Genomic DNA, 24,401 nt, shown 5'->3' with positions numbered 1-24,401 from the left:
AATTTCTATTTTCAAGGCATCTGTCAATCCATTCTGCTACCTCTCACTTGATTTCACATGTCCCGATTGAGGCTATGAGTCTCATATATAGCACCCTATCAAAGGCCTTATGGAATTCCATATCCACACACCTATGACACTGTATCTGTATACTTTCAAAGAGTTCGATAAGTTTTGTCAAGCATGATCTTCCTTTCATGATCCATGCTGGCTGCGTTTAATTCTCCTCTCCTTCTTCAGATGCTTCCCGGGACAATAACACCAGCAATATTAAAATAATAATTATAATTTTGTTCAGATCTACGAGGATGATATTTATATGAATTGATTTCATAAATCAGCCCTTTTATTTTTACAAAAAATCTGCTTGTTTGTTTCACCTGCCTGGAAAGTAACTAAGAAGAGTTGTCAAAAACTGTGTTAGTTTGGACCTTACTTTAATCAGAAAGTATTGACATCTCTTGATGGAACTAGCAGCACTGAACACCGAACAAGAAAGGAAATCTTGCAGCTGATATAGTTTGAGTCTGTTACCGACAGGGATTATGCATTGCAGTGGAGAAACAGGGGAGAAAACATACACCCAGCAATGGAAACAGGCAATGTACCCCAAAACAAAATGATAAAATTGTACAATAAACCTTGATAACTCAACCCTGGCTTAACTTGTCACTACCATTTAAGTCATCCTGCTGTCAATATCCCAGCCACATTTATTTAAATATTTATACATATGCCTAACTGGCCATTCCGGATAACTAATCACTGAGCCCTTTTCCCTTGGAGTGAGGAGATATCAGGAATTTATGGTATTGCATTCGCAATTTAAAAACGAATGCTGTGTTCTTTTCTCTTCAAAGAGTAAATGTCTTGCTATATGACCTTTAATACTAATTTAATGTCAACCCTTCAGTTCTCCTGCTCTTTTTATGTGCAGTGCCTGCCTGAGCTTCTTTCATTTGCAAGCAATACAAATCACAGTCCCTTCTCACTTATATTATGTAATATAACTGAAGATAGAAACGTATGGATACCAGGAGCCAAATTGCCATTGTAGTTCTGAAGAACAGCACCAAAGGTAAATCTTTCCTTGCTGTAGCATTCAGAATTTAAGATTTGAGGAAACATGAAATATAAGTGAATGGTTGAATGGTTTGTTAAACTATTGTAAGATGTCCTTAAGTACATTTCTGTCCCGTACAAATCAGAGGGGCCAGTGGTTGTAAATCACTGCACCATGGCCTTGTGCTGAAAGGAATTGAAGACCCCAAATTTCTTGTGATCTTAGCTTTAAGATCATTATTTTAACATTTAAGTTCATGAGGCACTTTGGAAAATTCTCAAACTCAGTTTTAATATGTTAGCTGTTCCAAATTCCTTAAGAAGTTATAAGACTGATCCCTTTAGTGATTTTATTTTTACAAAGGCAGTTGGCAACGGGGGATATGAATGGAGGTGCATCCAGTCATTGCCTGCCCAAAATGCTTAGAAGATGATAACATTAGCACTCTCTGTGGAGATGTGCGATCTCTGGGATTTCCCATTGTAGGTGATGCTCTGTGATAACTTTAGAATTTTATGGTGATGTGTATCAATGGGATTTCCTGTAACTGTACTACATCAAAGTGCATTAGACATATAGGTCCAAGCAGCATTGCTCCCTTAAGTGTCTTTAGAGGAAACATTTGCCTGTGATCAGAAGCAAACAGGGTCTAACACAAGCTATTCTCTACTGCGAGTGAACTTCTCATTCTTTCGTTCCCTGGTTTGAAAGAACAGCACATGTTATAGGGTAATCAATATGGAATTTATCTGTAGGTTGCAAACTTCAGATGTTTTCCAACCTGGATCTAAAGCTAGATTTGAACTGAACACTAACCCCTGTTAAGCCTGTGCCTCAATGGTACCTTGTAACTCCAAAGCTGGCAAACAGCTTATTGCAGAACTCAGCATGAGTGGCCGTAACAGCTGTTTGACGTAACCTTATTCCTTTCTGTGATCACATCTCCTGAGGTGTGGACTTTCCTTCTCACATTTCAGAGTAATTTCACTCATTTACTTTTGACCTTCTGGACCCTTCTTTGTTTTTTGTACAAAAAGATGTCAGCTTTGATGGATCTACGAAAGTAAGTTGTTCGTATCAGGGCTTTGCTGTACTTTGAAAAATTCACCTTAATGTACTCACCACTAAGTCTACTTCCTTTCTTTTGGACTTGAGAGACCATGGGTGCCAACAGGTTGATCTTTATTTGACTATTGTGGAGACAGGATTCATATTTCCACACTTCAGAAGCCAAGGGAGCGCCATAAAGATTTGAATAAAATGCACTTTGGATGGCATTAACCTTCTTTTAGATCCATTTGAATGCAGCTCAAATAGAAAACCTATCAGCAATATAAATACCTGTCACAGTAATAACGCTCACAGCAGCACATCACAGCGATGAAAAGGTTAGAGCTGCAGTTGAAAGATGGATTTTACATAGTTTGCTCCTGCTGCAGTTTAAGAAATGACATTACTGGATGATTTGGTGGTGAACTTAGTGCACTAACATCCTGGATCATAAAGGTACCGTTCAGATGTGGTTACTTGACAATCTCAGACTGGTTCGGGGGTGTGGGGGGGGGGTGGGGTGGGGGAGTGGGGAGAGGACCACAGGTAGAGGAAGAGAAAGTAATCTGCTATTAAAAGAGGGCAGGTAGTTAATCCAGGTAAGTCCATTCCAGCAAACATCCATCCTTGCAACAGGTTAGGAAAGGCCTGGGAGCAAGGTGGTTTGATACATCCGAACTGGAGAGTCAAAGTAACTTAGGAGCTGGCCAAAAAGAGGACAACATCACCAGCTGGAAAACAGCGGAACTAATCTTTGGTGCATTATTAACTAAATTGAAACTCGTCCCCTATTTTGGCTGTGTTTGTCTTCTGCCCAGCAATATTTCTTCTCAAGGTTTAAATTAAAGGGGTGAAGTGATGCTTTGATGATCCGGCCCCAGATGTGTAAAAGCGCACAGAGAGATTAGCAACTCACCAGCATCTTTTCAAACAAGGCCATCACCTCTTTCTCTGACAGGGAATCGGAGCGGTGAGGTGAGGGAGCTGGCGTCTCATAGCTGCCAGATAGAGAATAGTACTGTTGTGTCGTGGCCAGCTTTTCCTTCTTGGGTCGACTGGTGAATCTCTCAAGCTGCGGAGGGAAAGACACAATGCATTCTGCTTATAATTTTTTTCGTTCGACTTAAATCAAAGCATGCTTTTGTAACAATTAAATAAATGTCTTTGGTCAGTCTCCCTCCAATTCCTAGGACTCAGAGCAAAAGTGTTCTTAAATTGGCACAGAGAACTGACAATCTCTCTCAGAGAAGCCATGGGAATGATAGTGTGTGGGAAATCGAAGCTGACAGGCTGAAACAGCACAGGTGTTCTTCTGGGTTTTGGAGTTGTGGCACATTACACCTGAAATTAAGACCAGTTTTTGCTATAAGTCAATCTTGTCTTGAAAATTAAGAGTTCGGAACATTTGTAATGATAATAAGAATAATCCATGCATTTGATATAGCTCTATATCATAGTTGAGCACTTCGCAGAATATAATGTAAAGTGAATTGACTGTATATTTTGTGGGGGAAACGTAAATTTAGGCTCGAGTTGAAAGCCTGTTTTCTGCAGTTCTCGAAAACAACCGGCTTCCAAATTAGACTGAATTTTAAGAATTTCCTCCAATTCTGCACAATCTTAGCATTTAAGGATAAATGGTCTTATAGCCTAAAACCAGGTGGAATTTCACTGTGAGGACCTCCAGAGGGATAATAATAATAATCCTTGCATTTGATATTGCGCCTTATCACATCATCGAGATGTCTCAAAGCTCTTCATAGAATATACTGTAAAGTGAATTCACTGTGTATTTTGTGGGATTAGATCAGATGGGCTGAAGGGCCTTCTTCATCCAGACGAATTTTGTGATTTTGTAATCAAAGTACATAAGAATATACACAAGTAACCAAGAAATGCTATTTGACCCATCATTGCTTCTTTGACTCTTGCACATCATAGAAAACCTATTCTACCATTGAACTTCACTTCATTCCTCTATTTCTAGGATGAGATACTGCAACATAGAAGACAAATATAAAGTAAATGCAATATAACTTCCATGAAGAAATCATCTTTCCCCACTATTCAACCCTGGCTATCTTATAATAATAATTTCTTACAATGATATAGCACCTTTCATATCAGATGGATGTCTCAAAGCACTGCACAGGATCTACTACAAAGTGTAGTGACTATTTTCTAAGCAAATGGGGCAGCTAATTTGCACACAGCAATGTCCCACAAACAGCCCTGAATGATTGGCCATTTTGTATCTGGGAGAATATTGGTCAGGACAGTGGGGTAAACTCCCTTCTCTTTTCAAATAATGCCATGGGATATTTAACATACACCTGAAACGGGCAGACCTCGGTTTCATATCTTATTCGAAGAACTGCACCTCTGACATTGCAGTGCATCCCAAGCACCGAGTGTCAGGTTAGACTATGAGCTGAAAACCCGACGTGGGACTCGAAGCCACAATCTTTTGACTCAGAGGCAAGAGTGCTACCAACTGAGCCAGGCTGACAAACAAGAGAGATCTTTGCTTTAAATCTAATGCTGCTAATACTTGACTCGGGTAAGAGAGTCAGTGGTTTGAAATTCTCCAAGGCTTTTGGCCTCTAACCATTATTCTGAAATTTTAAATCGTGCAGAATTCTAGAAAATGTTTGAATTCAGTCTTAATGTGACAGCCTGTTTTCCACAATTTGTTTTAACTGCAGAACAATTTAAGAGTCAATTGAGGACCTTTCCAAAACTCTGCACAATCTTAAATGTTAATGCGTCAGTCTTGAGGCTGAGACTATGAGAAATTTTGGGCTTCTGCACTCGAAGTGGAAAAATATTCTATTTCCCAGTTCTGAATTCCTTCAGTTCGATGGCTCCAAAAATCCAAGAAGAAAAGAAGAATATTAAAAAAAGGTTAGGGATCACTTTGAAAACATGCTGACAACACACGCAGCTCTTTCAACATCAAAGGATCTATATCAGCTCTTTCATGCAATATGTCACACATGAGGTGATGCCTTTTGCTGTGATCATTTTCTTTCCCTTTTTTTGGGGGGGGAGGAGGGGGAGGGGGAATGAAAGACTCAACTAGTTATTAGTTACACTTACCAGTATCTTCTGTTTTTTTAAAAATCACACAAATCACACACGATCTATAATAAACTTCATTAAAGGCTTCCTTTACTCCGAAACCGATAACATCACTTTCTTGCTGAAATGCTTATCTATGTGTACTGATTCCCTTCTACTCACAAGTGGCTACATTTTCTTCCGCAATAATACAATATCAACAAAACCTTGCATTTATATAGGGCCCTTCACGCGGGGTAGCGTCTTAATAAATTAATCCTTACATTTGAGGAGCATGACTCAAAGCACCACAGAGGATATAGGCTAAAGTTTGGTGACCGTTTACTTGAAGGCAAACACAACAGTCTATTTGGGCCCTGCAATGTCCCACAAAAAATCCATGGAGTGAGTGACCAATTTTTATTTGGAGAATGATTGACCAGGACACCAAGAGAAACTCTATTCTCTTTTCAAATAGTATCATGGAGTTGTTTAATTCCATTTGAACAGGCAGACAGGCCCTTGGCTTAACAACACATTTGACAATGCAGGGTTCCCCTAGCACTACATTGCAATGTCAGCTTAATACGCTATATTAGTTCAAAGTCCCAATGTGGGGCTTGAAACCTGAACTTTCTGATCTAGAGAGCTGAGAGTCTACAAACTGAGCCAGGCTGACACCCAATAAAGCTGTTTATTTAAAGTACTTTTCAACTAACAAACTGAATAAATAACATTTTTCAAAAATGTAAAGCATGAACAATGACAAAGCTACTCTCTTTATTCTCCTTCCCAATGGATCAATTCTGTCCTCCTCTGCCATCCCCTTTACAGTTTTCATAATTCAGTCACTAATTCTTGATCTCCTCTTTCTGCCAAACGGTCTGGATATGTCCTCCCATCCCTTCTCTAAATCTGGACCAGAGTGGATGAACGAGGAGACAAGAAAGGTTAATTACTGCAATTATTTCTACATTACTGTAGCTTTCATTGTGGAATTTTTCTCACTTTGCATCTGGCCTCATCATGAACAATGTGAGTCAGTGGCTAAGTGCACTGTTACGATCAGCCACATCAAAAGCCCTCAGTATTTCCAGCAAAGCCTCTTATTAGAAAACCAACTTCCAGCTGCTGTGAAGATGCACTCAGTTAACTTATTTTTGCCATTTATTATTAAGTTATTCTATTGTATTTTAGATGCATCGGTTTGATCTGTATTTTTTGTCAGGGGGATAGGGGGCAAATATACCCAACCAATGAAGTGGTTATAAATGTTATTTCAAAGTTTTGGCCTTATTTATTCAACAAAGATTCCAGTATCACACAGCTATAGTACACCTGATGGGTGTATGATTGGGACAAATCTGAGGTTTTATAACATGTTCCACATATAATCAATATATGTCAGCACAGCTCAGTTGGATGCACTCTTGCCTCTGAGACAGAAGGTTGTGGGTTCAAGCTCCATGTTGGGACTTCATATTGTCTACGCTGACATTCCAATGCAGTGCTACGGACAGAGGTGAAGTGTAGTGAAGTGTAGTTAATGTGTATTCGTACCCTAATGCAGAAGTGAATTTGTGCACAGCAATGACCCACAAACAGCCAAGAAGTGAATAATTAATCTTATTTGGTGCATTGTGAATTCAAAGTCCTGGCCTGGGGCTTGAATTCACAAACTTCTGACTCAGAGGAGAGAGTAATGACTGTTTCAGTAAGCAAATAAGATATACCCACTGTTGGTATATAATGAGATCTGACCTGAGAAAAATTGCCACCCACTGAAGTTTGCATGTTCCACACACTGTTATACCTTAACAGAGGACCTGGGTTCGATTCCCAGACAGGGTGAAACCTCAGGCAAGTTTCCTTACTCCACACGCCTCTGTTTACCCAGCAGTAAGTAGGAACCTGGTTGTTAGTCGGTCACTCAATCCACAACTGTTTGTGGGACACTGCTGTGCACAACTGGCTGCCGCATTTCATTCATAAAATATAGAGTCAATTCACGACACGCTATATTCTGTGAAGCGCTTTGAGACGTCTCAATGACCTGATAGGGCACCGTATCAAATGTAAGGATGATTATTATTATTAAAACCTCAGTGAGTGACATTTCTTCTTTGTTGGTAATAACTGGTGTGGGTAGGTTTTACACTCTGGCTTATAATTAAAAGCCGCCATTAAGAGAAGACTTTCATCCCATTAAACTGGTCTAGATTTCCAAAAGGTAAGATGACCCATTGATCCATCCACAAGGCCTGGCTGTTGGAATATTTGCCATTGCAGTTGTCTGTTTCATGAAAAATATACAATGGTTACAGCCTGACGTAGCTTTGCACATATTTGTGTCATTTGAAATGTTCCCAGAGGACACACTTTCTGCTTTGGACCTTTTATTTTGTTTGCATGTGTACCATGTATCAGAGAATTGCATTATTCATTAAAATAACATCATCTGGGCCAACAGTATTTCTTGGTATCACTGTCTGGGGATCCAAGGTTCTTTTGAGTTTTAACTAGTTCATCTTGCAGCTTTAGTGCCAGTGATTTTAAGTATTATTGTTCCATCCTATACCAAATGAGCAATACAGTTAATATCCTGCTGTTCAACAGTGGGGGGGTTAAAATTAACGCAGACTGATGTAAAGTTTTTGAAGCAGATGGCATTCTGGCTCCCTGTACAATTTGATTCTCTATAAGCTTACCCTATTCCTGATAGGTGCAACAGTAAGATTTAACACCACAGAGTAATATTCAATGGGGACTCAATCAAGACCTACTGACAACCATCTGAGAGATTACCACCATCATTCATCTCCAGACTGTTTTCAAGCTCAACTTCTATAGCAATTTGAGGCAGTGTTTAGTCCGACTACGCCAGCTAGTGCCTGCTTGTATTAGTGCCAGATCAAAGTACACTGACTGGGGCCTTATACAATTCTGCTCAGTGCCAGCTCAATAAAAGGTCTGACCATTTGACTCCTTAATTTAACAAACTAAAGCAACCCATGGCACCCCATGGCTTCATTTTCACTCAAAGTTAATTTACAGTTATTCTTTTCCTCTTTGAATTAAGTATAGTAAAATTATGTATGCATACACACATACATTATATATATTTACATCCCTCCGTGGGTCATTTACCATAAAATAAGTACAAGACTTCAGTAAGTGTAATTACAGTATTTGTTGACTAACAAACTGAGCACATTCAAATTCTATTCTATGAATAACTCATGGACAGGTTCAACTTGAGCGTCCGGAAAATAATGATAGAATTCAGTATTAAATGTGTCAGCTGTGTGGGCCAAATGGTTATTATGAGAAATAACATTTAACCTTTCCCTTCTTGCTGGTGGAGGCCGATGCAGTACTTTATTATCAGCATTGGCAGGTGATTTATTACCAGTGTTTCTACTCCAGTAAAACCACATTAGGCTCCGCTCAATGCATCATTTGTTATCTTCAAACATTCTACATTTTCCTTGGCTCTTCTGCAAGAAAGTTTAACTAACACAAAAGGATTCTGGGTTGCAAAAGCCCTATTAACGGTAATAATAATAATAATCCTTGCATTTTCTATAGCACTTTATTGCTTCGGCAAGATGTCCCAAAGCACTTCACAAAATATACTGTGAAATGGAGTGAATGTGGAGTCCTGTGGCTCAGTAGTTAGAGCACTCGCCTTGCAAGCGAGGCACCTGGGTTCAATTCCAGGCAGGACAAAACCTTGGGCAAGTTTCCTTACTCCACACACCTAATAATAATCTCTCCAAAAAACAAAATAATAATAAATTGGTCATTTTCAATCCACGACTGGTTGTGGGACACTGCTGTGCGCAATTGGCTGTCGTGTTTCGCACACAAATATACAGTCAATTCACTTTACAGTCTCGTCTGTGAAGCACTTTGGGACGTCGAGAAGACGTGAAAAGTGCTATATCAAATGCAAGGATTATTATTAATATTATTTTGGGCAAATCTGACTGGCAATTTGCGCACAACAATGTCCCAACATGAAGTGAGTGACCAATTTTATTTGAGACTGTTGGCCAGGACCAAAAACTCCCTTCTCTTTTCAAGTAGTGTCATGGAATCTTTACCATCTACCGAAAAGGCAGAAGGGACCTCAGTTTAAAGTCTCATCCGAAGGACGGCACCTCCAGCAATGCAGCACATCCCCAGCACTGCATTGGAGTATCAGCCTAAATTATATGGGTTCCAAGTCCTGATGTGAGCCCACAACCTTCCGACTGAGAAGCGAGGGTGCTACCAACTGAACCAGACTGACACACGACTTGTGCTTTATGGAAATGGTTACACTGGGACTGGATTTAAGACCATAGTATTTACACATGCTTGACACAATTCACCTAGTAGACCCCATTGACTGTAAAATAAATTGTAATCTTTACTCAATCCTGATTTTGAATACATTTCATCATGATAAATAGACCTATTACATATATTACTCGTGGAATTAACATTTCAAACACATACAAAAACAACCTGCCCTTGCCCAGCTCGCTGGACCCATTTCCCCACAAAATATACAGTCAATCCACTTTACAATATAATTTGGGAAGCACTTTGAAACGTCTCGACAATATGTTAAGGCGCTATATCAAATGCAAGGGTTGTCATTATTATTATTATTATTATTAAAATCTAGTGGGAATGAGCTCCAGGTTTGATCATGAGCCAAGAGAGCAGGCAAGGGCTCAGGACATTTCTTTAGTGAGTGAGAAAGATTAGGACAGGCACAACCCCTTTTGAACTCAACAGCACAATCTTTTTCAACCAACCTTCACTCTCGCAAACACCAGTGTGAATACCAGCTGTTTGCATGAAGTATATAACCCTGCTGCCAATACAGATGCAATCACTCCATTGTTTAAGCAACAGCACCATGGAACGACATCTATACTGTAGCATTTACGAATGCCAAGACAACAATTTGCTCCACACTGTTTACCAAGCAGTAACTAGGAATCCAGTTGTTAGTCGATTGGCAGATTGCTTGCTAGGAGTAATAATTGCTCCAAAAAGAAATCGTCACTCACTCCGCAACTATTTGTTGGAGACTGCTGTGCGCAATTGGCTGCTACGTTTCACCCACAAAATACACAGTCAATCCACTTTACAATATATTCCGTGTAGTGCTTTTGAGACATCTCAACGACGTGATAAAGCGCTATATCAAATGCAAGGATTATTATTATAATGATGCTTGTTTAATACCTCTGCTGAGTGCACAGAAAAAGGCTGCATTCTAGTCATCACATACATCACCATGTCTCACTGGAATTTGCTGTATTTAAAACTCAGACTGGAACGCTTTTTCAGTCTAAGTAGCTGTAAAGTTGCATATCAAAGCACCTGGGACAGGAAGGTCAAGCAGTTGATGAGCCTGCATGCTGCTGAAGTGATTAGTTTGAATAAATTGGTTTGGTGAGTGTGATATATGACTGTAGAACTAGATGCTACGGGTTTTGATTTGCGTGATGTAGGTTAGTGTGCAGTGTACTGAAATAATTTATACTTGGAATGAAGTGGTCTGAGTGGAAATTAACTTTCTTTTTGCAAAGCTCTCTCAGATGTCCCCGGTTTTAACCTGAAACAAAGCTGCCACTGTGAAGTCAATCGTAACACAATTTTGTTTTAAAAATCATGAGGTCAAAATTGTAGTATTCCTTAAATATATTCCGTTCTTATTTAAGGAACTGCATTAACATGCATTTTGTAACGTCTCCCTCCCCAATTCTGAATAAAAGGAGAATTAAACCAGGTTAAAAAGCTATTGGTACCACCACCTTGGATTCCCGTTCAGCGAAAACAGCTTCTGCATTCTCAGAGGAGCAATCCTTCAAATGAGGTAGCATACAAAGTCCTGTATGCCTGTTAAGGTTGATGCTAAAGATCCCGTGGCAATAAACAGTCGAAAACAGTTTCTTCCGTTGTTCTGGCCAACCATCAATCATCCACTAAAATTGGTCAGTCCTTCATAGCTGCTTGTGGGACATTGCTGCGTGCAAATTGGTCACCGAGTTTGCCAATAAAATACAATCACCTGTGAAGCACTTTGAGACATTTCAACATTGCCACATCCATGTCTTATTATTTTATTATTATTTTGGGAGGTTTTATAAAAGTATTCCTGAGGCAAGTGACTGGAGAGCAGGTCGAGGAGGAGTCATTCTCCTTATGAGCAGCACGTCCATGGCTTTGAGTTCAAAAGCGTGCAGGAGATTCTAAAAACCAATGCAGTTAAAAATGTTGTTTTTAACTATGAAATGATTTACCTGGATGTCTTAATCCCTGTACTACCTCATACAGTCATATAATAGTAACACAGACATCACAGTACAAGATAAATTACAGACAAAACAAAATACACCAGGGGTAAAAGTCACCGATAAAAACAGAGACATTCAGAGAACTGCTTGGTACAAGAAGCCAATAGCTTGTCCCAGTCACAAGTGAAATGCCTTCTGCTGAACACAAGCAGCAACAATTTCACAACAGGACTTCCCCGCGACAATCGAGCCAAACTTTATCACATTTGCCTTGGTTAGGTTGTCTGTGATCTGATTTGAATAATTCATACGGAACATGCTGGTCGCAAGGACAGCCAGCAATAAATATTCTATATTCTATGGTCCAAAATCCCTGACTGTCCAGCGCCTTGGGATGTCCTCCTGACATGAAAGGCGCTATACAAATGTAATTTGTTGTTATTGCCATTGATGCTTTCCCCCAGCGCGTACTTTCACCTGATTTGGACACTGGCTATTTTGATTCCCTGCCCACTGCATGCATTAAAGGAGCTTCCAAAGTATTTATTTAAGCATCTACACAAAATGTATTGAATTGCTTTAGACCTAAAATCAGTTCCTCTTTCTGTGGACTGTTATGTAGCAGACTCCTAACTCAGAATTGATGCGCAACACAGCAGACCCACAGGGGGTCCTCTACTTCAGCTGGAGTGGTTAGTGCAAGGTTAGATCAAGACTTGTAAGACATCTCCCATGTTTAAACATGTGGCCATTAGGATCCTGAGGGATTTGTTCCAAAATCATGCAAGAGGCTACTCTCTCGTAGATTTCATTGTCTTTCTTTTTGTTAAAAGAAGTCACATTATTTTCCATCTCTCTCACTCTTTCTATGGTGCATTCACACTCATAGCTAGAGGGTATATCAGGAAGCATCGCAGTGATTGATGGACCTGCCTGATATGTATTCATAAGCTGTGGGGTGGCTACTTGAATACTCAGGTACCGGCCTCACAGTTAGACTCAGCGTTTTAGCAACACTGCTCAATTTGTAGCCTGCACTTCAGGCCCGAGCTGGCTGGCGTATAAACGAAGAGGCTGAAAACAACGAGATTTTAGCTGCCCTGGATTTTCGACTGTTTTTGCAATTCCTCTGCTCACGCACAGGTATTATACCAGACGAAATCAATCATTCACTTCATAGCTATTTGTGAGACATAATAGTTACTGCACGCATGTGAAGCACTTTGAGACATCTCAAAAACGCGATAAGGTCTTACATCAATTGCAAGGATTATTGTTATTATCATCTATCCCAGCTGAAAACAGTGACTAACCAGAGATATGAAGTTTCATTTTGTTTCCATGTCAATGCCCGTAGCCCCAAAAAAGTTAACATCTGATATAGCATCTTTCATGTTGGGAAGATGTCTCAAAGCACTTCACAGGTTACACTGTAAAGTGTAGCGACTGTGTATTTTGTAGGCAAATGCAACAGCCAATTTTGTGCAAAGTAACACACAAGCAGCCATGAAGTGAATGAATAATTTTATCTGGGGATCATTGGCCTGGCTCCCTTCTCTTTTCAAATCGTGCCGCAGGATCTTTAACATTCACCCGGGCAGGGTAGCCAGGACTTGGTTTAGCTTCTCATCCAAAGCATGGGACTGCATTGGAATGTCAGCCTAATGTTCAGAAAGTTATTAGGGATATGTTACCTTGCGCAAAAAAACACAGGTTTGAGTAAAAAGAGAGAACAGTGCTGCTGTATGATTAAACATTGCGTTGTAATGCCCTCTTGTGGTAGATAAAATAGTGTACAGTCAATGTAAGATGTTCTGCTTTCTCGAGCAGAACATTTGCTTCAGAGGCTAGAAAGTGGAAGTTTTATTCATTGAGACTTCCTAAACTTTTTCAAGATCAATTAGTGCCCCATCGCTTTCATGTTTTTAATATGCAGCGTTAGAAACAACACCAATCAAAACTGCAAACATATTGTACATAAAATGCAAATTTTTAATTACAGTGCACAGAAGTCATGGAAACTATTATTAAATGCTGGTTTACCACTGAGAGTCACAGCAGGATGTATTAAATACAATACAGGCAGTGCGGCTGGTGCCCAATGAAAGAAATCTGTTCTGTAGCTCAATTCGCCTGACTTAAAATTGTTACACGTTAAAACTCAACTTGCCAGAGTTTGTTTTTTTTGTTAGAATTTTTTTTCGTCCTTGGAAAATGGTGCCAAGCTGCTCCAGGAAGATTCCCAGGCTCGAAGCCCTGACTGTACTGCGTTCAGTCGGAGAATGATGCACAAGCTAAAATTGCCCTTAATGCCCACATGGCAGGAAGAGGGGAAAGCTAGCAAGAGTTCCTGCTCCTGTTGTTATAAACTGACCCCCTCTGAAGAGTCTGTATATGGGGCTGTCAGATGAGGTTAGGGGCAGGCTCAGCTCTGATTCACTGCATGATCCCTTTCGCCTGTTCACATTCACTGTCTAGGCTCAGGGATAAATAAAGGTGACTTGGACATCTTATTGAATTGCAGCCAGTGCCTGTAGGGACCGTACCCAGCATGAGTCAGTGCTTTCAAAAGAGGTAGCAAAATGGGAAACTAAACAACATTTTGTCATTTTCCTGTGCTCACTGTTTATGGTTCGTTGAAACATTTATTATAATAATTTTGGATGAGACGTTAAAACAAGGTTCTGTCTACCTGTTCCCATGGCACTATTCGAAAACAGAAGGGAGTCTTGGCCAACAATTACCCACACACAAAACAAAATGGTCACTCACTCACTTTGGCTGCTTGTGGGACATTGCTGTGCGCGATTGTGCTGCCGCATTTGCCTACAATTACACAGCTAATCCACTTTCGAGTAAATATTGTGAAGCGCTTTAAGGCGTCCTTCTGATATGATAAGGTGCAATATAAAATGCAAGGCTTATAATACAATATATGTATATATAAATTAGCCATATAAATGATAATAATAATCCTTGAATTTGATAAAGCACATCATCAAATCATCTCAAAACGCCTTTTCAGGATTTTACTGTGAATTGTAGTGACTGTAGTTGTAGACAAACACAGCACCAATTTGCACACAGAAAATGTCATTCATGATGAAGGTGAAGGTGCAGGTAAAACATCCAGTACTGTTAATCTATTCTATCAACATTAATTTGAAACATTTTTAAGTTTTTGCATAAATTGATAGCTTTTTTTTCCTGTGCACTACACAAAATGTAATGATAGTGGTGTTTTCTGCACATTGTGTACATGCACAACAAGCTGGCAGGTATGTTCCGTGCTTCTGGCATACAGTACACGGTACACACATACCATATGCAGATCTGCACTAAACCAGATTGCATGACAATGGGGTAACCTTGTAGTTCATTCCCTGAGCAGGAGCACAGAATACAAATCACTATCACAGAGTGGAATTAGCCATGTTGACAATCACAGAGCTACAAAAATGGTGGTGGTCAGAAATATTGAATCCACTTCGGGCCTAAATATCATGGAGATAGAGGAGACAGAGGAGAAGGAGTGTGTCCACCGAGTAGTAAATATTGTTTGCTACATTTTCAATCAATGTAGTAATCATCATGGGGGATAATTATCACCTCACATGTCACTATCCTCCCCTCCTCTCTCCTGTTATTCTGCCATTGATCAAATCTTCAAAACATTTAAATTCATGAAGAAATCTCTTTTCTGGAGCATCCGGATGGGTCTAATTTGACAAAGCCTGAACTTCATGTGAAATTTCATTCCCGTGAAAAAAAGGATCACCGCCAAGTTTTAATTAACTTGAATTTGCTGCACTGAAAATAATTTGGGAAATCAAAAGCTGTCGAGGGAAACCTTCTCTCATTCACAACGCTCCAAACAGAAGGAAACAAATTGAAGACAGATCACAGAGGAGGAAGTGACATTGTACAAAATAATCTCTTAAAAGGGATTTCCCATGTTGGATTGCCTGATTTACCCATGATTTACCCAAGTGTAACAAATGAAGAAAAATGTGTTTGTGGGTTACTGTAGCTTTTACATTTCACTACTGTTCAGCTCTGTTCTCCCATCATCATTGACTTGGAAATTTGTTCAGTTAATTCTTTCAAAGAAGCTGCTACTGACAAAGACAATATGTACAAAAAGGATTTTAAATCCCCCCAGATTTAGCCAGGACCGCAAAGATAAAGACAAATATCCTTTAAGCGGTTAAAAGTACCAATTTCTTATAATCTCCTTATACCCACAAACGTGAACGCTAAGTGATACATTGCATGGTTGAGTATTTCAAAGTGCATTTGCAATGATCATTCCCGAAGCATTCATTCCAAACAAAGCCTGCGACTGTACCTTTTAAAAGACGAGGGTAGAGCTACTGCATCAAATTAAAAAAAAGAAAATGAAAGATAAATGTTATTTTTAAGAGAGTACCATGTTGGAAGGAAATGTTCTTTTGCTCTGTACATTCTTTGAATCTAATTTGGAATATGCTGTCTAATGCATTTACAGCAAATTATGTGTGCAGATGCTGTAGTCTGGAAAGCTTTCATAGGTACTGAAAGCGACAAAGAAAATTTGGTGCTTAATGTGTTATGTGTTTTGCACCGTGCGGTACAATACATTTCAATTTAGTATAATGAAACAAACCACAAGCTGGCTTTATCTTTATTATAGAGGAATAAAATATTTCCCTTTTAGAAAGCAGAACAGTCAAGATGTTCTCATCCTTTATGACATCTATTGTTTATTTTGTTATGGAACCATTAAAATTCTCAAAGGAATATTTTTGGAGCAATGAAATTGGTCTTTCGGATTATTCAGTACTCAATGTTAAACAAAAATAGAGTGAAAATCTTTTATGGGCAAAACTAAAATTGCAAAGACAAAATACATTACACAGAGAGCTCGGATGTGCATTGGTTGTTGACAAGGAATATTATTGTTATGTGATTCTTTACTCCGTGATTTGGCAGTGATTCACTACTCAACAATATAACCTTTGAATTTTTATATAGCGTCTTATCACAGAATCGAAACTTCTCAAACCACTTCATAAGATTTTACTGTGAAGTGTAGTGACTGTGAATTTGTAGGCAAATGCAGAAGCTAATTTGCGCATAGCAATGTCCTGCAAACAGCCACAATATGAATGACCAATTTTATTAGTGACACCTGCTCTGATTGCTCAGAGCATTTCAGAATAAAAGGGATAGATTTTGTAAAGTGCACGATTACGGCTTGTTTTCAGCTTGAAAAGCAACAGTGCTATTTGGCGCTTGATGTGTTGTTTATTTTTGGTCTGGACACCAGGAAATTACCATCACTACACTTTTGGTACGCCCTGTGAAGCACTTTGAGACATCCTCCCTATGTGAAAATCCCTATATAAAATGGAAGGATTATTATTATATACAAAAATCTCGGCTGCTACAGATTAAGTTTAGGGTTAGGCTTTAAAATTGCAGCTGGCAATTAAACACGTCTTGAGTTTCCAATAGGGTTAAGGGTAAGGTTCAGGTTATAATAATAATTATTTGTTATTATTAATTGTTCAGGTTAAGGCCTGTGCAATTCCGAGGCTACCCTAATGCAAGATAATGTAGAACTACTAAGATCCGATCCTTTTATATGGCACAGATGGAACCCTCTAAAACCTCACAGACGTCCTTGGCATTTGTCGACAAAGTAAATATCTCACAATCATTATCATGGGTAACAATTATCACATCACAAGTTGCATTTTACATCTCATTATCTACCTGACAGCTGTACAATACAGGTGATAATCACTCCAGTTAATAGCTAATAAACTTCAGGAACTTGCCCTGAGCATCCTTATATAATTCTGATATTAAGAGTCATCCTTACATTTGATATAGCACCTTATTACGTCATTGAGACATCTCAAATCGCTTCACAGAATGTACTGTAAAGTGAATTGACCTGTATATTTTATGGGGGAGATTCTGTGGTTAACTGTCACAGTTTTCTAACTAACATCCAGCACTTCCGAAACATGCAATTTCCGTGCAGTTTAACATCACTGGCTCAAAACCATCGACCACTAACTACACTTAAACTACACATCAACAGTCAAATAGCACTGATGCTATTTCATGCCGAAAACAAGCCATAAGTGTGCACTTTAAAAAAATCTATCCCTTTTATAACGAAACGCTTCCTTTTATTTGTACAATATTCTCAACAAGAGACAGATATTAGTACATGTGAAGGAACAATCAGAGCTGGTGTCAGAGGCTATTAAGGCTCAAAATACACGGCTAACCAATTGTTCTTTTCAGCTGCATCGTCCTGAGATAGCTGTGCTGATGCCATTTCAGCTGTGTTATATTTATATTTCTTTGGAGTCTGTAGGTTTTTTTTGTCTAATATTACAATAATCCTTGCATTTGACTTCCCAGCAATTCTCTGAAGCCTCTCAGGATTTACTGTGAAGTGTAGTGACTGTGTATTTTGAAGGCACCAATAATAATAATAATAATGTGGAGTCCTGTAGCTCAGTGGTTAGAGCACTCTCTTTGCAAGTGAGAGACCGGAGTTCAATTCCAGGCAGGGCGAAACCTTGGGCAAGTTTCCTTACTCCACACGTCTAATAATAATCCCTTCAAAAAACAAAACAATAATAAATTGGTCATTTTCAATCCACGACTGTTTGTGGAACATTCCTGCGCGCAATTGGCTGCCGCGTTCGCCCACAAATATACAGTCAATTCACTTTATAGTATATTCTATGAAGCGCTTTGGGACGTCCTCCCGACGTGAAAAGCGCTATATCAAATGCAAGGATTATTATTAATATTATTATATCAAATGCAAGGATTATTATTATTATTATAATAATAATAATCCTTGCATTTGATTTAGCGCCTTATCACAATGTGGAGATGTCTCAAAGTGCTTCACAAAATGGATTGTGAAGTTAATTGACTGTATATTTTGTGGAGGAAATTCGCCAGGCAATTGTGCACAGCAGTATCTCACAAACTGTCGTGGATTGAGTGACCCAATTTTTTTTTTAAAAAAAAGGTATTATTCTTCGGAAAATGATCTGCCAATCGACTAACAACTGGGTTCCTACTTACTAGCAGTGTCTGACACATGCAGAGACATATCAGCATGCCTCGCCTACACAAGGAAATTCCCTCGTTTGAGAATGGAATGTGATCTCTCTCCCAGAAGGGATGCATCCTGGTTACCTAATTCCAGAGAGTTGCAGGCACAGGTTGGCAAAAGCAAGGCTTGGGGACCCCAGAGTCTGTGTTAAGTAATTGCTGGAGTTTAACTAGCTAAGATTGCATATTTGCCATTGAAAGCATTGATAAGCTTCCTACTGCTTGTCCAACAATAACTCTGAGATACCACCCGCACAAAGGGAGCTGTGTAAATGCAAGTTGTGTTTGATGTAGGACCATCCTACAACCTATTAGGGCTTTGGCTTGCCGGGTTAAACAGGGTATTTTAGAGCCCCGTACTGCCATGTCAACTGACGTTAGTATGGCTCAGTTCTACACAAGACAAATCTTAACCAACTGAAACATCCTCAAGACCGACCTCTTCAAATATCTTTCCCCTCCCCACCCCCTTTGGCTCCCACCTCCAGCTCAGATGCCCAGCCAGCAGTGGTCAAGTGCTGTGAGACGTCCTTGCAACATGAAATACGCTGCCTAAATGTAAATTGTATTGTATTATTCTCATGAGGAATAAAATGGGTATTCCACCCGTCCTCATTGTTTTCTGTTTATGGCATGAGCAAAACGTAGACGCAAATAATTGTGTACATTTGCACCCGTAGGGATCCAGTGATTATGAAGCAAAGTTGACATGTCTGCCCTTTAGAGTAAAACCACAAAATATAACCAGGATGATAATACCCAGCAAACGCACAGTGAAATGAAACCCAACATCACTCCAATTGAAATCAAGTGGGTCAATAGCACCTCAGGGTCAAACCACCTGATTCAGTCACTTGGGGATGACTAAGACTGTCTGGTATTACAGCGGTGAAAGAGCTCCTTGTGAAAGTGACATGATCACTGGTTCTTCCCCACTGGGGGGGAAAAAAACTCTCGACATTAACTGTGTTTTGTGCAAGGAATGCCTTGTACATCACGATGACTTGCAAAGCCTTGGCTCTGACCCAAAATTTCCACAGAGCCAAAGTCTCTCAGGTCAGTGTAGCTAACAGGAGTTTATCTGTGGGAAACACAGTTTACAACTTGGGATACTTTACCTTGGCAGCGAGGGACACTAACAAACCTAGCTACAATATCAACGCACTTAAAATGCCCTGAAACACATCCACATCCTTAACACTAGAGTTATGCCTTGTTAGCCTTGGTTACAATGTGAAAAAATATTCATTACTGCTGTTATGTCAATGGCTGGTATACATTTACGAGAGGTAAAGGATTCATTATTTATAGGAATTATAGGAAAATAATTTGCTGTTATTTTACAAATTTTAACCCAATTCCCATTTTTGTGGATAACTCTCATTTTTCTCCAGCCGTGTGTGTGTGTATGAGAATCAGAGGGAAATGGCTGGCTTTTCTTATCCTCTTGATTTTTGTTTTTTAAAAAAAACAGCTGCACTTGTACAAGTGCAAAAGATAAATGTCAGCTTTTACTGAAACAGAAATCGATACACTAAACTGCAACCTGCGGTTGTCATTGTCAAGAAAAATAAAGGAGTACAAACAAGATTCAGGCATTCTATGTGAACCACTTCTTCAAACAATCTGATACGAATCTCAATTCAGATAACTCAAACTAAAGAGTATCCAAAATTGAGAGTTCCGTGCATCCCACCTATACATGGAAATTCCTGTGTTTCGAGTGAAATGCACAATCCTTTCTCCACATGCCTCTGTTTACTTAACAGTAAGTAGGAACCCAGTTGTTAGTCGTTTAGCAGATTGTCTTCCAGGGGTAATAATCCCTTTAAAAAGATAGATAGATAGATAGATAGATAGATAGATAAATAAATAGATAAATAATAATAATAACTTGGTCGCTCAATTCAAGACTGTTTGTGGGTACACTGCTGTGAGCAATTGGTTGCTGCTTTTCACCCACAAAATATGCAATCAATTCATTTTACAGAAACATCTGTGAAGCACTTTGAAACATCTCGAAGACGTGATAAGGTGCTAGATCAAATCCAAGGAATATTATTATATTATTACTGTCTCCCCAGAAGGATGCATCCTGCTTACCTAATTCCAGAAAGTATCGGGCACAGGTTGGCAAGTCAAGGCTTAGGGACCCCAGAGATTGTGTTGGAGCACTGCTGGAGTTTAACCAGCTGAAACTGCATATCTTGCCATTGAGAACAAACTGAACTGCTCAATGAAGAAGAAAATAAGAAATGAAGCATCCATGTGATGTATAACATTAATGATTCATGACTGCATGTGGCCACTTGATTAAGCTATACAGCCTAATCAAATGGCTGTTAAAGATCTATTACTGAATTGACTATTTGAAAAGGGAGTTTCTCCCACTGCCCTAACCAACTATCTCCCAGATAAACCTGTTTCCCCTCAGTATTTTAAACACCTGGATCAATCTCAATCAAAACCTAGCTCAATCCTGTGAGTCTTGCTTCACATTTCAAGGGACTTAACTCGCTTCGCCTTCCCCCACCTCCGACCAATGCTGCCCGGCTCCGATACTGTCTCACACCGCAGGCTGCCGAAAACCTCATACAAGCCTTCATTACATCGAGGCTCGACTATGCAAACTCACTGCTTGTCGGCTTCCCCAACTCCTCCCTCCACAGACTGCAGATCATCCAGAACTCTGCAATCCATGTCTTTTCCCGCACTAGGCTCCACGACCCCATCACCCCCATCCTTGCCCAACTCCACTGGCCTCCCATCAGAGGATACAGTTCAAGAATCTGGTCCCCACCTTCAAAGCCCTTCATGGTCTTGCTCCCCCCTACCTCTCCGACCTCCTAACCCTCTACCATCCTGTTCGCTCCCTCTGCTCAGTGGGCTCTGGCCTGGGTCACGCCTCCCGCCTTGCTCGCCCCACTACTGGCAGGCGGGCCATCGGCCACTCTGCACCCACCCTCTGGAACTCCATGCCACAGTCCCTCCATCTCGCCCCCTCCCTCGCCACCTTCAAGACCCTCCTCTACGATTGTACTTTCAATCTCCCTGCTTCCCCGCCTGCCCTCCACCCTCCCCTATCCCGACCTCCAGCTCGGGTCCATAACTCTGTCTGTCCAGCACCTTAGGACATCTTCCCGACTTGAATGGCTCTATACAAATGTAATTTTGTTGTTGCTAGGGCAATCCTCTGGTTATTTTCCATGAACCCGCTTCAATTCATCGATCATCTTTTGAAGGTGCAGTGCCCAACACTGCAAACAAGCTGGGGCCTCACCATTGAATTGTAGGGAGTTTCAATAAAGTGTTCAGTTAGAATCAAATGCCCTTGAGCAGCATCCTACCATACATTCTGTTGACCCCAATATTTGTTTCTCGCCAACCTTCGCCTCATACTCTCCAGAATTAGGTTAGCAGGGTACCTCCCTCCAGGGAGCGAGAACACATTCCATTCCAGACTCGGGGAAATTTCCCTGTGAAGGCTGCATTCATGAATCTCTTGTTTGGATAGGACTAAGCATGGTGATGGGCTCCTGCATGCATCGTACACCCCCTTTTTCCTCACCCCACCAAAGAAAATGGCCCTTTGTTCTCTCTGTAAATCCTAACCATCTAGTCCCAATCCCCTGCCGTTTTTCCAAAGCCTTTCCTATTTTTTCTTTACAAATAATTTGCCGAACTCCCTTTTAAAAGTCATTATATTTACTGCTACAGCAAACATGTTTGGTAAAGTGTTAGAAGGGTAAAATTCCACCTGAGTTTATTTCCATAGCATTTTAGAATCTCCAGAAATGGATAAGTACTTCAATACAGTCTGAATTTTGAAGCCGCTTTCATCTTTCAGATCTTTTAAGAGCTACAGAAATCTGGCTTCAAAGTGAAAACTGAATTCAAACGATTTGCCCAAGTTCTGAATCCTCTGTTACTTTAATGAGTAAATCTTAACCTGGACTTTGAACAATTCAAAATAATTTATTTTTCCAAATCATAATAATGCTCTCACACATTTCATACTGAGCTGCGCTGCTCACCGGAAACTGCTCACCAGAACATTCACAGGGAGTTCCTGATCCCTGGAATACTCCTTGTGAGCTTGTCAGATGTCAAATGAACAACCAGTGAATGGCCTCCTTGGGAGAGGGAGGTAAGCAGGAGCTGAACTGGCTCCAAGGTGACATGTTTGGTAATGGAATGTCGGAATCGGATCAACCCGCTGTGCCGGTTTCGGTAGTTCCAATTCCTGAACCAGGCGTGTCCGCAGTGTTCAGGGCACTGCTGATGACAGCACAGCCATTTCACTCTTAAAACACTTATCGCAACACTGCAAAAAAGGCCCTTTGTATAGTTCTTTGTATAGCCAATGTTTTTAGTACTATTCTTCAAACGAACGATCTGCAACTGTCAGTACATTTATCAACCTGAACTGGTGCGTGTGTTTGATTCTGCGTCAGTCAGTAAATTTACACGCTTTACCCACTGAAGCAGTTGGCACAAGTCCTGATGATCAAAGAAGCACCCTCTGTTCTCACACAGATGGTTTGACACAAAATACACTGCAGATAAATGTCTTTCTCTTAACTCTGGAAAGCATAATGTCGTTTGAGAAACAGGCAAAAGCAAAAGGGCTCACTTGCAATCTCTGTATTGGCCCCTTTCAGCAAGTTTAGGAGTCAGTCAGTCATAAAGCCACAAATCTGCACTGCCCATGCACACTACAGACAGAGTAAAGGCAGCGATGGATAACAGGGAGAGGTCGCAGAGGTACACAGGAGACAGTATTTAGAAATCCTTGGTTGCAATTATTGCTCTACAAAAGGAATCAAATGAATTTTCAGAGATTTACACAGACTGTACAGTACAGAAACAGGCCATTTGAACCAACCAGTCCATGCTGGTGTTTATACTCCACATGAGTTTCCATCCAATCCTTACTCCCTCCCATAGCCTTCTATGATATGCTACCTGCATGAAGGGCACTATATGAAGGGTTATAACTATATAAATACAAAATGTTGTTGCCATTGTCGTTCTGCTTCCTTCTCACATTTAAAGTTGTTCCTATGATTAAATAACACACTAAGAATCCTTGTATTTGATATAGCGCCTTCATGTCAGGAGGAAGTCACAAAATGTTTTACATGATTTGCTGTAAAGTGTAGTGACTGTGTAGTTTGTAACTACGAGTCAGTAATCAACTCTTCTCTTCTGTCAGACCAATGAGAGAAAATATTCCAGCATTTTTTTGTGCAAACAATCTACCTGATTGAATTTAATTCCAACCACAGAACAGGTTGTGAACTAAGGGCAATATTCTATTGACAGAGAAATGAGACATTCTCCTACATACAGTTTTTTCAACTTTCAGGAGTTTTCGGTCTCACTAAAAATCCATGCATCCCTTTTTCTTCACTTTTTACACGGTTTCAGAAGAAAAAAATCTAGAGAAATTGATAGCTCAAATCTCATTCTCTCTAGGCAGTAAAAGCTTTTAAAAAACTCCTATTTGAAAGCTTTGGTTTTCCATCACTTAGGCTCTCTAGCTTGACATGCACCCTTGTGAAATAGTGACTTGAATGTGCACGTGATTCCAACGTGCACTGATGAACAGCATTTGTCGCAAGATAATTACCTGCAATAATATGTTTGCTTTGTGGTTTAGAACCCTTTGTGATCAAATGCAAGCAACATATTCATTTTGCAAATAATTTTAGTCAGGGTAAGGTTAGTCAGCTCAACTATTGCTTGGAGTATGCTATTCAGTATAATGCATAAATGCTGCAATTGTTTTGTAGCTT

At 40.0% G+C, this 24,401-nt stretch overlaps 1 protein-coding gene across 1 annotated transcript in view; it reads right to left on the bottom strand.

Annotated features, from left to right (window-relative positions):
* Nucleotides 1–24,401, bottom strand: part of LOC121850201 (protein diaphanous homolog 2-like) — a 203,901-nt gene that overhangs the window by 72,056 nt on the left and 107,444 nt on the right. Inside the window, exon 2 of the mRNA XM_042340715.1 lies at nt 3,030–3,185. Within this exon, the coding sequence (XP_042196649.1) occupies nt 3,030–3,185 (156 nt within the window). The remainder of the gene's footprint in view (nt 1–3,029; nt 3,186–24,401) is intronic.

The sequence above is a fragment of the Callorhinchus milii genome, unplaced genomic scaffold (assembly GCF_018977255.1).
Source record: "Callorhinchus milii isolate IMCB2004 unplaced genomic scaffold, IMCB_Cmil_1.0 Scaffold1, whole genome shotgun sequence".
Lineage (NCBI taxonomy): Eukaryota > Metazoa > Chordata > Chondrichthyes > Chimaeriformes > Callorhinchidae > Callorhinchus > Callorhinchus milii.
The sequence above is the reverse complement of the archived record's forward strand: the minus strand, read 5'-3'. Positions and strand labels throughout refer to the sequence as shown.